The 13,123-nt window shown below is 37.8% G+C and overlaps 1 protein-coding gene across 1 annotated transcript in view; it reads right to left on the reverse strand.

The window, feature by feature from the left end:
• Positions 1 to 12,216, reverse strand: part of bsnb (bassoon (presynaptic cytomatrix protein) b) — a gene marked incomplete at its 5' end in the record, with an annotated part of 84,526 nt that extends 72,310 nt beyond the window's left edge. Inside the window, one exon of the mRNA XM_081357626.1 lies at positions 12,038 to 12,216. Coding sequence (XP_081213752.1) covers positions 12,038 to 12,216 — 179 coding nt within the window. The remainder of the gene's footprint in view (positions 1 to 12,037) is intronic.
• Between the last annotated feature and the right edge of the window lie 907 nt (positions 12,217 to 13,123).

The raw sequence follows: 13,123 nt of genomic DNA on the forward strand, positions 1-13,123 counted from the left end.
GAGTGTGTCATAAAGAAACTTTTGATCATTGCATGACTGTTTCTGTCTACTTGTATGTTTTATTCATGATCAAATTTACATGTGAATGAGGTATTGTGGTTTGTTATACTGAGCTTACTTAATATCCACATTTTCGTTCAATTACATATTTACGAGTCCTATGCTCTCTCACATTTACAGCTGCTTGCTTTCTAACTATCACTTAAGCTTTTGTTGAACCCTTTCTTGGCCTCTTTTTCTGTTTTTTTTTTGTCCCTAAGTTGCCTATAAAGGCATGAGAGGGTTAGTGCAGACTTTCTGCTACTCTGAGGTCGTTTATCACATGTCAACAGCAGTAATGATTTTCTCTTCTTCCTTCTTCCACAGGCTGGTGCTGGGATTAGTGAGCAATTAGAATGGATTCTCAGCTTTCTCTATGGTCATAACAACGTCTCCGGAGAGCCCGGCTAACACACCAGCGCACGGGTACACACAGAGAGCCTCGAATGTACACACAAGACACTTCAAAAGCTTACACTTCCTCTGTCAGATTCTGAGAAACGAGAAAAGCGTGTGAGAACTAAAATAGCAGGTTTCACAGTAACAGTGAGTCAGGCTGAGAAGTGTGTGTGTGTGTGTGTGTGTGTGTGTGTGTGTGTGTGTGTGTGTGTGTGTGTGTGTGTGTGTGTGTGTGTGTGTGTGTGTGTGTGTGTGTGTGTCTTGCTCTGTTGTCTGTCCAGGAACATTTCCAGCACCTGGTCCCTCATTATATGCTGCCCTAAAACTTCAAGTGAAACTTCAACGCCAGAAAATCAGGCCGTCTTTCCCATCCTGCTTCATCTAAAGCCATTATTACCAAGGTCTGAATCAACCGAGACGCGCCAAAGAGGGAGAAAAGCTCATTATTTCAGTGTCAGCTTTGTATTCTGCAAAGAAATTTAATCTCAGTCCAACTAGGGATCCAAAGTTCCTTCCCAACATTCAATTTAGACACTATATTGACTTCGAAACAGTTCGACTCAGAGGGAAAGGCTTACAGGTACTATTTCCAATGGTACATTAATGATCTTTCAGCATATTTCAAGGTAAAGGGCATCAATTTTAAACGTTAAAAGTCTTTCTCAACCCCAGGTCAAAATGTTGTGAAAAACAAATGTCAACTCCACCCTTACATTTCCCACTGGTGTGACTCAGTGCCAATTGCTAACACTTGACTAGCTTTGTTTCAGTCATTGCAGATCAAGCCTTGAGCCATTTAAAAAATGTAGGGCTGGAACGATACATAAATGTAATCAATTACAAAAATTGATTTGATTTAAAAAAAAAAAAAAAGATTTTGCATTTGTGTAGGATGCACTTGATCTGCGAAATGTTTAATTGTAATATTGAATTGTGTCGCTTAAAAAGCGGACATGAATTGACCTGAAAGCACTAGTTTTAATGGTAAGTAGTTATCAATTTGCTATTATTTATGGACTGCATATTGATTTACCGTTTCATATTAGGTAAAATGAAGTCCAAATATAGGCAAAATAGCCTACAGTATATAATGCCTCTGAGAAACTCTCTGCATGTCCCTGAGAGAAGCAAATGCATGCTCTTTAATATATGAGCATATGAAACAACTGTTGGCATGCAGGTTATTTGTTTTAGGAAGAATTTGATGAAAAATGTTTGTGGTCATATTGAGATTTCTGACTTCAGACTGCATACTGCAGGTATCTTGGCAAATCAGAGCACAGTTTGAGACATTCTTGAGATCTTTTCTGAAACTATACCAGGAGACCTGTGAGGCCTTTTCTCAAGAGTAAAATATGAGAAGCCTATTTAAAGTTCATTTGAGATTAAAGTTCATTTAATTTCACTGAAGTCTAGAATAATCAATGCGACAGCAGTTTTAAATAACATACAACATATACAAATGCTTTAGGATATATTCTCTGTGGCAGAAATAAACTCACTGACAAATTCATCACACTTTTCATCACATGGCTGATAGATTTCTGCTGAGGGCATTTCATAATATCTTTATTAAAATAAGAAGAACTATGCACCCAATGCACTCTGAGATATTGCTCATATCAATATGCATTGAATTTATCCTTACTGAAATCCTGGAGCCTGGGCAGGGGAGAGAAAGATTCAATAGAGAGTGAATTAACAGTAAAGAGAACAGCTAGAGGGTAAACGCACTCGATGCTAAATCAAGCTTCCTGTAATGTCCATGCTCAAAAGTCAGAACAATGACAGGACAGCTAAATAATATTTTAAAAGGTCTAACTCCTCACAACCTGAATATTAAAGAGCTCGTATTATGCCATTTTCTTGATTTTGTTTTTGGGTTCTACTAGAAAAAGGTTTTCATGCTTGAATGTTCAAAAAACACATTATTTTTCACATATTAGACATTGTTGCAGCACCTCTCTTTCCAATCTGTCAGTAACGCTCTGTTTAATTCCTGTCTCCATGAAACCTCTCCTTGTGAAAATTGGGATGTGCTCTGATTGGTTGGCTGGACAAGTGTGTTGTGATTGGCCAACCGCTTCAAGCTTGTTTGGGAAATGTCACGCCTCATTCCATTACCATGAGTTTCTGCTTCTCAGGTGTAAAAACTAACACTTGGACATGGCAAAAACACACTACTTATAACTCAACCAGGCCTCTTCCCTTTTTTTGTGTACGTCTTGGGCAAGACATTTTTAAATAAGGAAAATTGTGACGTTCGTTTCCGGAAGAAAACTCAAGACTACAATTGAATCATTTCAGAGAGTTCAGAAACAGTGCGCACTGATATAGAGAAGAAGTCCCTTTGAAATTACTTTGTGCTTTGAAGCTTTCCAAACAAAACTGACAAAGTCAAAGTCAAACAGCAAAATAAAATAAAAAAAGAAGCATAATATGCCATCTTTAAAAGTACCATCTGCAACAGGACGGCTGTTCAAGACTCAGAAAAGGTTACAGTCATTTGTGAAAAGATTTGAATTCCTGGCTGGTTTGGGGCGTCAGTTAAACACTACAAACAAAATCAAATAATCAAAAATGTGTTAAAACTTGTGTGCTTCCTTTTCGTTCGTTTGTCATCTTCACTTTATTTTTCGTGAAGCATTATTTTGCTGCTACTATGATAAAGAGACATCCACTCTTGCATTGCATGTTCGTGCATTTCGGGGGCGGAGCAATGAAGGGAGGGGCGTGTTTGTTTGGGTTGATTTCAAACATCAACAGTGTTCAACAACGATTCTCGGAAATCACATACTGCACCTTTAAGCAGCAAATTAGCATAGAATGATTTAATGATGCTGAAATTTTAGATTTGCCATCACAGGAATAAATTACCTTTCAATTGTAATAATATTTCCCAATGTTGCTGTTTTTACTGTATATTTGATCAAATACATGCAGCCTTAGTGAGCATAAGAGACTTCTCTTTCAGACCCCATGTTAGTGTATATAAAGCCTAGGACAGAGACTATACACACAGGGATGCAGTCTGTAACATTGTTTGCTGACATACCCTTGAGTCACGTCTGTCACCAGTGCTTTACAGATTTAAACTTTAAATGTTAGTGAGTAAAACAAGCAGGGCCATGGTTATTGACAGGGTGATTCGATACAACATAACTTGTATTTAATCAAGAACTTATTGTGTCTGCTATGATTGATTGTGTCATTAACTGAAGCATGTACTCCTTATAATTGTCTAGTGCTCAGGTAATTATCTACGAATGCAGAAATAATAAAAAACATAATGGATCACTGATTAACAATTTCTACTCTGTGTCTCAATGCAGGTAATCATTGTACTTTCAGTGGTCATTCTATTTAAAATGCATGGCAAATTGAGATATTATGACATTTCACTCTCAGACAACTCACAAGACCATCTATGTGCTCGAATAGAAATATAGATATAAAGAAACAATACGGACGTGTACATGCTTGACTCTCCAAATAAGGACATAGCATAGACATTTATTGTTTTTTTTTTATATAAACCTAATTATAATTACTACTATGGACTTATTATTAATAATGATATTAATTTAATAAAGAGGTTTCCTCAGGTGTGTAGAAATTTCCATCACAACGAACAATTTTGGCATTAATAAATTTTTTCAAAAGTTACCAGCTTAAGAAAACTTTTGCATTAATATAAAGATGATTTAATAAAACAAAATTGCATATGCAGAAAAAATGCACACAGTTACACAAATGTACATTATTTTCAAAAATTATTTTTGTCTTTTTTTTCCCTTTATCATTACTATTAATTTAAAGAAAGAAATATTTTTATTCTTCCTTATTTATTCTTTATTTTTTTGTTATTTATGTTTTTCAAATTGAGGACAATCCTAGAGGTTCCCAAAGGACGGTTTTATCAGATTTGGCTTAGTTCTGAGCGTAATTTTGTCCCCAAATGATAGTGTATAAGTAAATTCACGTGTTTTGCCATGTCCATTATTATATGTGTGGGCTTACGGACGGATGGTTGAATGGTTGGATGGATGGATGGATGGATGGATGGATGGATGGATGGATGGATGGATGGATGGATGGAATAATGGACGGACTGATGGATGGACGAACGGAGGATGGATGGACGGACGAATGGACAGACTTTTAATTACCTTCATATAAAAACAGAAGTCTACGGTATATTCTCATGTGGAACCTATGCACCACATGACCAGCTCACTTTGACATGTTTCCCTCTGAACGCAGCTTTACATTGATCAAATCTGTATGCAGCATGACAATACTTTAATCCTACCACTCTACATAAAACCCTAAATTGGGCACAATCGCATGTAAAAAGGGGCTTAAGTGTTTCCCCGAGCAGGCGCGAACAGTAACTGTGATTCTCTCTTCTCTCTGCAGTCCATAAAGGGGCAAACAGCAGCCTTAGACAGCCATGTCTGCTGGATCAGATTCATTTGGATCCGTAGTGCTGAGCAGTCCCCTTCACTCCTCTCTCTACTGTGTTAACACCTCTGATGAGTCACAGAGTGACAGAAGGAGAGTACAGAACCAGTGGGAGTCAGCTCCACATGAGAAGAACAGACATGGGTGAAGCCTGACAAATTCAATTCGTGTCTCCTCTCGCTCGAGATACAGTCCTACGAGGACTCGTGTGAAAAGAGCTATACTATATACTTCTGTGTGGAGTCCTATACTCCTGTAGTGCAGTACAAGACAAGTCATCGTCATTTGTGGCATAAAGCTGATTACCACACAATTAATGTCAACTTATGCCTTCTACTCTTTTAAAAAGGCAAAAATCTGGGTTACAGTGAGGCACTTACAATGGAAGTCAATGAGGCCAATACGTTACAATACTCATTCTCGTTCAATAGTGCAGAAACAAATACTGTATAAACAATGTTTTTGTAAGTGCCTCACCATAACCATGACGGGTTAAGTTGAAATGACTTTTTGTGGTAATCAACATTATGCCACATTTGCTGTCAATTGAGATGAACTTGTACTGAACCCAGAATATTCAGGGTGTATAGAACTAAACTCTTAGAGTACTTTACTCTAGTGTGGCGCACTATACTTTAGTGTGGAGCTCCTGACTGTAAAATTTAGGTAGGGCAGATTCTGGGTTTTAGAGCTAGTTTATGATGAACATTTTGTAAGCTTTATATTGTAAATCACTGAACACATGCAGACACACTTTTGGGAGAGATCTAATGTCGTTATTCAGCCTGAGGGTGGCACTCTAATTTTGATTGACAGGCTTTAAAGGTTTAGTTCACCCAAATATGAAAATTATCCCATAATTTACTCACCCTCAAGCCATCCTAGGTGTATATGACTTTCTTCTTTCAGCCAAACACAATCTTATATAAGAAACAGTTATATAAAAAAATATATCCTGGCTCTTCCCAGCTTTATAATGGGAGTGAAAGGTACCTTCGATTTTTAAGCCCAAAAAGTGCATCTATCCATCATCAAAGTAATCCATACGGCTCCAGGGAGTTAATAAATGCCTTCTGAAGCCAAGCGATGCATTTTTATAAGAAAAATATCTGTGAGGTAACGTGAAAATAAGCGGGCCGGTCTCAAATCTGCCTCAATAGACCTTATTTAGAGCAGCGCCATGACAGGTATGAAAGCGAGGCTGTGAGGGATAGACTTAAAAAAACTGTATAAAGCTCCTAGATCACTTATAACTTTCACAGCTCATGTTGTCTAGAGTTTTTTGCCTACTGAAATTTCTAGGAAAGAAATTTTGGCAGCGTTTTTATAAGCAGAACAATCCAAAACCACTCAAGAGATGTATGTCTATCCCTCACAGCCTTGCTTTCATTCCCGTTAAAGGTCCCCTGAAATATTTATATATTTTTTTAGCTTTTAGTATGAATATGTTAGCCGTAAGGTTATGAATAAGCTAGTGTGTTCCAAACCAATAACAAAATCCACATTTAGGAGATATAAGCAGTCAAAACTTACAGTCTCACACTTCGCTAAAATGGATCACGGATGTTTATGACATCACCGCAGACTTCAGCTTCTCATCACATCTTCTGTCCAATCAGATGCTCTCTAGAATCTAAAGCTCCGCCCCTATTCTATAAACACCACCTTGCAAAAGCAACCGTTGACACGTCACAGAGCAATATGGGTTGCAGATGTGTGTTCAGTTGCTTCAGTTTTATTCCGTTTTCCAACTGTACATTGGTTTAGAGTGAAATGGCTAGAATTTATTCAGATCTCTACTATTCACCGCAGATTTACATTGGACTATTGTGGGGCGCCGTAGACCAGGGGAAGACTCAGGCACCCTAGGACCCGCTTAGAATCACAATACATGCCTGCCAAAGCCATGCTCAATTTTAATATATCCCACCCACTTTATGACTTAAAATAGTCAAGAAAATCAAATAAAAATTGTTGGAGAAAGCTGAATACATTTACAATTTATAATGGATTCAGTTTACATGGAGATCTATGTTGGATGAATATTTGGGTGTTAATATTTTGGCTGGTGTGGGGAGTACTATATGCCTATACTATACTATACTATACTATACTATACTATACTATACTATACTATACTGCAATACAGACCACCATTACTATGCTGACACACAATGAAGATGTCATGCTGGTACAGTAAGGTTTGAAGGCCGGGGAACCGTGAATAACTAAAGATTAAGTGTCATTTGATGGAAGAGGTCTGAAATGGGAAGATGTGGCATTAACCTTTTTAAAATTGGCCTTTCGACATGTGGGCCGGCGTGCATCACTATATTGTATCTGTTTTCTTCCAAGGCTTAATAAATGGGGAGGTTTAAAGACTCTGAGCGGGAGCGTAAAGAGAAAGCTAAAAGAATGCCGCAGGCTCACGGAGAACATTTATTCGATTTCTGTGTCATTACACTTCAGGTCCCTTTTATGGGGGTGATGTTTGGCGGCTAAGACAGCAATGTTCCTATCCCATCTGCTGGGAAATAAAGCGTCGGATCCTCTTCTGTCTCTCCATCCATCTCCCTCATTCCTCCTGTCTTTCTCTTCGTCCGTGTTTCACTAATAGCACAAACAACACCTACACACTCCTCTTAAAAGTCCATACAAACACACTAATAGCTTCTGCTTCCTCATTTTGGCCGTCAATCAAAAGGAAACATTCTGAGTTTGTGCCATGAAAATGTTCAAACATGTCGATTTTGAAACTGACTGCTTCCCCAAGTGATTAGATTCATGCAACTGTATAGCTACATAATGCAATCTTAATGATTTATTTTAAAGCTTGAATATGATATGGAAACACAAGACTGTTTGTAATACTGGAAAGATTGCTAGGAAAGATTTGAAACTAGACTAGTAATTCAAGCAGTCAAACTATACTTTAGTAGTAAACTTCACTACAAGCTGAAAACAAAGAATAATGAATTATAGTTAATATACTCAAATTAAAACTAAATATATTACATAAAACTAAATATCACCATTATTTACTCTACTGTTTAAAAGTTTGGGAAAAGTAAAATTTGTTTGGAAAGAAATGAATACTTTTATTCAGCAATTCATTACATTGTCAAAAGTAATTAAAGCTACACTGTGTAGGATTTTCTCCCATCTAGCGGTGAAATTGTTTATGACTACCAACTGAAAATTACTTTCTAGCCCCTCCCATTCCGAGGGCGTTTTAACTCCTACGGTGGCCGTATTAATTCAAATCTGCCGGCAGTCGCGAGTAATCTCCCCTCGCATTCGTCACGGTGCCACTGAGTGTAAAAACGCGAAAGGCGAAGCTTGAATTTTCAGGTATGTCCCTCTTTGGCTAATGTATTTTCAAGATGGAGGCGCAACATGGCTGCCGCCATTCGAACGACTCGCTCGTATGTATTCTAAATGGCAGACTCTACGCTTACGAGAATACTTGATTAGTTGGTAGAAGTAATTACACATTAATGAGCACATATCATTTTGAAAGAACAAAGTGTTTTTTGCTAAGAATCAACTTAAAAAATTACACAGTGTAGCTTTAAGTAAATGTATTTATAATGTTACAAAAGATTGAAATTTAAAAATAAATGCTGTTCTTTTGAACTTTCTATACAGCAAAGAATCCTGAAAACAATCAATAGTTTCTCAAAAATATTAATGAAATCAGCATAATATAATGATTTCTGAAGGATCATGTGACACTGAAGACTGAAGTAATGATGCTGAAAATTCAGATTTGATCACAGGAATAAATTACATTTTTAAAATATAAGCAAATAGAAAACAAATTGCAATACTATTTAACAATATTAGTGTTTTTACTGTATATTTGATATAATAAATAAGGCCTTGGCAAGCATAAGAGACTTATTTCAAAAACATTTTAAAAAACAGCCTCAAACTTTTGAACAGTACTTATCCACAACATTTAACTAGATATTTATTTCACTGCAAAATTAAGTTGGGAAAAAAGTAAGACTGAGTACAACTGAGTCATTCAAGTAAATCCAGTTCATTGAAATAACCCAAATAAAATGACTCACGAAATTGATTCAGGCTTCACCAGGCAGTTCGCGAGAGCATGTGATTAGCTTGTTACTAGAAATGTACATTATACTTGAAAAAAGCTCAGTTACAGAAAAATGTAGTTATTATTATGACTTAAGTATACAGTGTTACCAAGCCGACCGCAATGCTGTGAAATTATTTTAAAGACCTGCTTCAGCAAACTTTAAAACTCGTTTTAAAAGATTTCAGAGCGAAAGAAACCCATGAGGAGATTAGCACAAGGTCTCGCCTCATCTGTAGGCATCACACACACTTTACCAGTGAATGATGAAGTGGCTTGATATGCTACATAAGACATTACATCAGTCAGAGATGCAGCCTTTCACACACTATGTGTGTGTGTATGACGGGATGACATTGTACAGAAAAATCAGGGCTTTTCAGCACATCAATAAAAACATGAGACGGACGATGCAAGAGTCTCGGAACGGCCTATGAGAAAAACAAATGTTTCCCCTGCCCGTGTTGTAATATCCTCGGTGGGTTTGTTTCTCCCTCAAACACTCACGCAAGGCTACCACTGCGACTACACACCCGTTCAGGAGTTTTAATGATGCCGGTCAGACACAGACAGACAGTCGGTACGTGCAGCAGGAACATTATGCCCTACAAATGCATCTGTACTTTTCTCACACGTCCAAACTGATTCAACTTTAGCTTTTGAACGAACCAATCAGGCCATCGAGAAACGCTGACATCAAGAATATAGTCTTACTGCGAGAGGCCTGACTATAAACAAACCGACAGCTAGGTCACCCTCCTGCAACAAAAATATTTCATTTGCATCATTGCATTGTAAATCGATGTTTCAGGTTGGCTACACGGTGTATCTTCACTTCAAAACACTTGATACGAAGTTGTGCAAGATGCAAAACATGCCTTACTTAGGACGTCTAGCATTTTATCCAGTATATAACAATGATTCTCAACCAGTGGGTTGCACTGCTGAAAGCAATTAATAAAATGCAACTAACTGTATAATTGAGAAAATTTAGAACAGGAAAATAAATAGGCTTGTCAACTTTTACAACAGAAAAGAAAATGATCCCAAATGTTTTGATGTTGAAGTCCAGGGTTGTGCATCAAATCAAACTTTACAATATTTCGGCACAAATTCATCTGTGACCAAACGCAAGTCAGATTATAATATTATCCAATTTATAACAGTGATTCTAAACCAGTGGGTTTGCAAATAACTGTTTAACTGTGCACATTTTGGGTTTTCGTAGTGATGCAATGGAAGAAGAACCATTTTAGGTTCCCCAAAGAACCTTGTGAACTGTTCTTAAAGAACATTTTACAAATCTAAAAACTTTTTTCCACTATAAAGAACCTTTTGTGCAATGGAAAGGTTCGGACGTTAAAGCTTCTTCGTGGAAACGTAGATGCCAGAAAAAATTACCTTTTTAAAGAGAGTATTTAGACACAAATCTGTTACTGTAGAGGCAAGACATATTATAATATTATCCAAATTATAACAGTGATTCTCAAACAGTGGGTTGCAGGGAAACATAATACTAAAAGCATTTAATAAGATGCAACTAAACATATAATTGTGCATATTTAGAATAGGAAAATAAATAGGCTTATCAACTTTGAAAATAGAAGGAGAACACTTATATGTTTTGTTGTTAAAGGTCATGTCTCCATACTTTTTATTATTTTGGCACAAATTCATCTGTTACTGTAAACGCAAGTCTCATGACCTGCCCTCATCCAAAAACCACAAAGAAAACTTCACAATGTAAACGCAGACAACAATAAAAATGGGTCCAACCAGTTTGTGCCAATCATAATGCGTATTGTGCTATGAATTATTGGCTGCCAAGAGCACGAAACTATTGAAATCCAAGAGATGTTTTTGTACAATAACCAATTTTGGTACTGTGCTGGGTCGCCACTTCATATCCAATGTAAAATCTGTGTCCTGAAGCAAAACCACTTGAGAACCACTGTGATACTATCGACCCTGAGAGAGCATGAATTGCAATACAAAGTTTGAATAATTCTAAATCTGCAAGGAAAATTCACACATTGCATTATTTAAAGATTGTAAAGAGAGACAAAACAGGAGATGAGAGAGGGGTGGGGAAGAATAGAGAGAGGTAGTGAAAGATGTTCGCTTGCACGTGTAACAGATGAGTCACGTGCATCCTCGTCAAAATTTGATCAATTTTTAATGCTATAATAACATTTCATCATGCTTGCACTCTCAGAACCCTCAAGTGTCTTTTACAGTGAGATTTCAGTACCAGTGCATTTTGATTTCAGCGCTGTTAGGCGTGGTTGACAAAGCAAATAATTTCACTTCATTTAACAGCCCTGACTATCATCCCAAAGCAAACTGGGGTTTATATTATTAAATAAGAGTGTGACACACCTCAAATTATCTCAGAACATGACTCGCTTCTATAGCCTACACCATCGGACACCAGATTTACACAAGTATTTATTGACTAAATACAGATGAATGCATGTGAAAATCTCTGCTTGCTTAATATGCATCTTGCAATATCATCAATCATGCATTCAGACCATTAAAGCTCAGAAACTAACATAGGTGGCTTGGTTCTGGACAGAGCAAGGCTAACAGCGCAGACTGTCTGTAATGAATGGAAATATACACTAAATAAAACATGCAAAACCAAAACATCCTCATATGGCTGCTTATGTACATATGCATGCTCATATGTAAATAGATCTATGCATCAAGTATACCAGAGATCAAATAACCCCATGAGTGCAGCATATGTTAGTTGATTGCTGATCTCATGCACATATAGAGGTTTTTAGCTGACAACTGGCTTGCTTAGTTTTAGGTAATGCATATCACTGGGTGTAAATCATCGGGTGTGATGTGCAAGGCTGTTAAAAACATAATTATCGATTCTGAATATGGCTAAAAGTAATATGGCATTTTAAATGTAAAAGCACAAGATTAGACCGCACAGACTCATATCGTGTAGCACAAAGCATTGCATTGAAATCACAAAAATATACATGTGCCGGAAGCTTTTGAAATGATTCGGGATACCTGTTCATTCCCGGGCCGTGTCCGGTGCCCATTCCCCCGGCAGGCGCTCCGTTGCTCGGCTTGTGGAGCTGTCCACTGCCCGCTGGTGCTGAAATGGAAGCCGGGGCTCCAGCCGTGGGGACAGCGCCTCCCGGTTGCCCCGGCTGGCCCTCTCCTTCGAGGCTCGCTTCATTCCCCATAGTCCCTCTGAGTGAGACGGAGGACAAAGACGAGATCTGCTGACTAGCGTCTGATAGGGGTGTATTTCAAACAACTGGGAGAAAACTCAGCGCAGCTCCTCTTCCGCCATCATCACCTACAATCCAGCATCCTGGGCGGAGCGCGCACGCGTGCGCCCAGCGGAAGGGCTCGACCGAGCACGCGCAGAGCCGGGAGCGTGCAAGAGAACAGAGGCAGGGCGGAGGAGCGGCGTGAACGCGCTTGTGTCCTAGATCTAAAGCCTTGGAGAAATGCATAGATTACTGATGTCTTGAAATAATGAAAAAAGTTACCTTTTAATGTCATTTTATTTATTTTTCAGTGGAGATCCCAACGTTTGGATTTTTAGTGTTCTAAGAATAAGCGACTCTGCATTAAATTAACCCAAATACATTAGCATTATTATTTAACATTATGTAAATATTTAATGAGCAAGCTAAAGGTGACAGTAAGGAAAAATAACATAATAATAATTATAATACAGGTTCATTTCAATTTGGGACAAAACGTTAATTTTAAGAAAGAGAAAGTGTGAGCTCAGTGAATAAAGAAAGGCAAAGTGCTCTTTCAAAGTCACCAGACCTCTTCCAGATGGCAAAATTGTAATTTCACACCCAAGCAGAGCTGCTCAAATCAATCAAATTCAATCAATACTAATTTCGACTCTATCCCAAGCTGTGCACAGACACTGCTGTGGCACTAATAGATGGCTGCTATATATCCTATAGCAAAAAATCTCATTTTCACCTGCATGAAAAATAGAATAAGGGAGAATGAAAGAGAGAAAAACACAGAGATTTGCTTGCATTGCAAACTGACTGACAGTACTTTGATGCCTTTTCCTCAAGCTCTTCTAGTTCAAGAGTTTGGAGTAAGTTTTATTCATCA

The sequence above is a fragment of the Scardinius erythrophthalmus genome (genome assembly GCF_964197995.2).
Source record: "Scardinius erythrophthalmus genome assembly, chromosome: 25".
Classification (NCBI taxonomy): Eukaryota; Metazoa; Chordata; class Actinopteri; order Cypriniformes; family Leuciscidae; genus Scardinius; species Scardinius erythrophthalmus.